Source organism: Limulus polyphemus, unplaced genomic scaffold (genome assembly GCF_000517525.1).
Source record: "Limulus polyphemus unplaced genomic scaffold, Limulus_polyphemus-2.1.2 Scaffold111, whole genome shotgun sequence".
NCBI classification, from domain to species: domain Eukaryota; kingdom Metazoa; phylum Arthropoda; class Merostomata; order Xiphosura; family Limulidae; genus Limulus; species Limulus polyphemus.
Window position 1 is genome coordinate 859415 of NW_013665721.1, and position 2932 is coordinate 862346.

A 2932-nucleotide genomic window follows, 5' to 3' on the forward strand; every position below is an offset into this window, starting at 1 on the left:
ACGAAAATTAGGTGTCTATTTACTTGTGACCACTCAGTGTATATAGCTAATATCACTCCCGAGAAGATTTGTAAAATAATAAATAGTAATTTTTCAACCTTAAATATTTTTTCCCCCAAAGACTATAGTCTAAGAAATTGCTTTCCAAACTTTTTTTCATACCAACACACTATGTACGTACCAAAATTAATCTGACACTGCAGAGACGAATATAAACTAGTATAAACTGGCATGTCAGGGCTCCCCACTTTACCTGCCACTACACAAGACTGCATTGGTGAATCTTTTTTGTGTCACATGCCCAAAAAGAAATATAAAACATAAGATAATTTTGTGTGCCACATACTTTATATTACTGAATTTTATATCAACTATAAATAAAAACTTAAAATATTTTGTACAATTTCTGAAAACATGGCAACAACCCTCAGAGCACGACGTGGCACTACAAGGTGTCATAACACCCACTTTCGAAAGCACTGGTCAAAGGAAATATTATGTACAAGACATTAATTATAAAGTAATTATGAACATTATTAAAAATTAACAAAGTAAGCAGTAGTTCATAATAATCATTTCTTATTTTGCATTCAATGTATTTTGCAAAAATATTATATTTAAATCATGTGCATAAAAAAAATATTAAAGTATGAATAATTTTTATCAAAGACCAATTTAAAAAATCTGTAACACTAAATCTACAGAGATTAAGATTTTTTTTTATTAATATACATTAAGTTCTTTAATTTCATCAAACAAGTTTAAAACTTAAACCAAATACCATACTAAAAACTGTTCTTCCTACTTAGTTTACTATAGGCAGTTTTATAGTTTTGTCTGTTACATATTCACAACTAGGGGACACAAACCCTAGGAATTTACATCAACTGTTAGGTCATGCACAAAATAAATAGTATTTTGCAGTGACTTATTTTTTAATAATGATAATATTCTCTTCCATGTAAACTAATCAAATATCAATAATATATAATAGCCATGTTTTCATCTCAATCAAAAAGGGTTTGTTATGTACTTTTGAATTCCTGTTATCAACACATTCACCATATAAACAAGTGCAATAAAAATGTGAGGTGATGCAAAACTCTGGCAACAGACTAAAATTAAATTGGGGAACACAAATATCAATTAAATATTTATAACCTGATGTTCCTAAGGTGCACAGAAATGTCAGGTATTAAACAGTTCATAGCATTTTTAGTAAATTCTTCTTTATTTTTTACTGCATTTACCTAGGTTATTCACTTAATTTACTTTTGTCAAAATAAACAGTTGCTTTTTCTGTGTTATCTGTAATGGTCCACTACACAACCTTATAGTTATAAAGCAACATGCCACAACCATTTATCTTAGATGTGAAGCTCATCTAAAGTTACACTATCAGATCCATCTAATGTGCTTTCCTTGACCAACTGATGTTGTTAGAGTGAATCATATGAAGTTATTGCTTATACCGATATAATGCTTTAAGAAAGATATAGGGAATCAGTGAAGATAACTAATTATGCACATTCTAGGAGACCAAAGTGTGTTTGTTTTACCACATTTTGGAAAACAAGTTACTGGACAAAATAGTTTGTTGTTGAAGAGTATTTACCTCAAAATCCACTTTTAAGGAAATTAGTTTTTCCAATGTAACTTCTTTTGAAAAGTTATTTTATATTACTTGAAATTAAGTTATCATTCATTCTGACAAATTACCCGAGTCGTTCCATGTGGAAAATTCATTATGCTGACAAGAGTACGCTCCTCAAAGTGATCTTTCGCTAAATAACCATCATTACTTGAAACACTGGACAATGTATCTGTAAAACAACATAAAATGCCAATATTTAAAATTTCAGTACATTATAGTCTTTCAATGCTTTCTTAATATTAACTCATAATAAATACATTTTTAAAAGTTATGATGCATGAAAAAAAAACAGGTTCACTTAGTTTTAAATCAAAATAATTTTAGCTTTTTGCATCCCATATTTATTTAGACTTTTCACATTCAGAAAGTCTTACTACTCCTTTGAATGCTAGATTTCAAAATCAGCATGTGAACTTACTAATTATAAAACTCTGCAGAAAAATATTTATAAAACAAATCTTTTTTTTTTCAAATGTGTATTTTCATACATTACTAAAAACACAAAAGTATACCCAGTTTGAAAAACAACAACAAAAATTTATGGAAAACAGTTTCACATGCTTAAATACAAATTTCACAAAACGGTAACATTCAGACACTTTTCCTGATGCTCAAATAAGATATCTAAATATGTAGACATTTAAAATATGTTACATGATAGTTTTTTAAAATTATGAACATGAATAAACATTACAATGCTTTAAAATGTAGATCATTAATTAATCAGCTGGATTTTTAAACATAATAATATTTATACAGAAAATCTCTTTATGAAAAGCTATAAGGCCTCGTTTCTATGTGTTATAAAAAGAAAAAATTATGAATATTCAAATCTAACCCTCAAATACTGACTTGATAAAGGTTTCCTTCTATAAGCCAAGCAAGGATCCACGACTGTTGGAAATACATAGTCATGCCACAATCTTTGTGGATAATATGGAGTATAATGAGACTCTGAGGGAGAGGGCCTGCTGTTTCTCGTCCTATAATTCATTGGTTGGTGGAATACTAGTTTCCTCTGACTAACCCTTTCTAAGGGTAGAGGTCCAACATACTCCAAAGGTGGGGGCCCATCGTGCTCCAAGGGTGGAGGTTTGTCGTACTCCAAGGGTGGAGGTTTGTCGTACTCCAAGGGTGGGGGTTCGTCGTACTCCAAGGGTGGGGCCCGTCGTACTCCAAGGGTGGGGGCCCGTCGTGTTCCAAGGGTGGGGGCCCATCGTGTTCCAAGGGTGGAGGTCCATCGTGTTCCAAGGGTGGAGGTCCATCGTGTTCCAAGGG

At 31.5% G+C, this 2932-nt stretch overlaps 1 protein-coding gene across 6 annotated transcripts in view; it reads right to left on the bottom strand.

The window, feature by feature from the left end:
• LOC106471234 (DAZ-associated protein 1-like) overlaps positions 1–2932 on the bottom strand; it is a 26062-nt gene that overhangs the window by 11677 nt on the left and 11453 nt on the right. For 3 of the 6 annotated variants that reach the window (XM_022400742.1, XM_022400765.1, XM_022400738.1), the window contains exons 5-7: positions 2816–2931; positions 2507–2768; positions 1720–1823 (exon numbers count right to left, since the gene is read on the bottom strand). In XM_022400742.1, coding sequence (XP_022256450.1) covers positions 1720–1823; positions 2507–2768; positions 2816–2931 — 482 coding nt within the window. Of the gene's footprint in view, positions 1–1719; positions 1824–2506; positions 2769–2815 lie in introns of all 6 variants that reach the window. The other 3 variants (XM_022400762.1, XM_022400745.1, XM_022400755.1) reach the window with 2 other exon arrangements.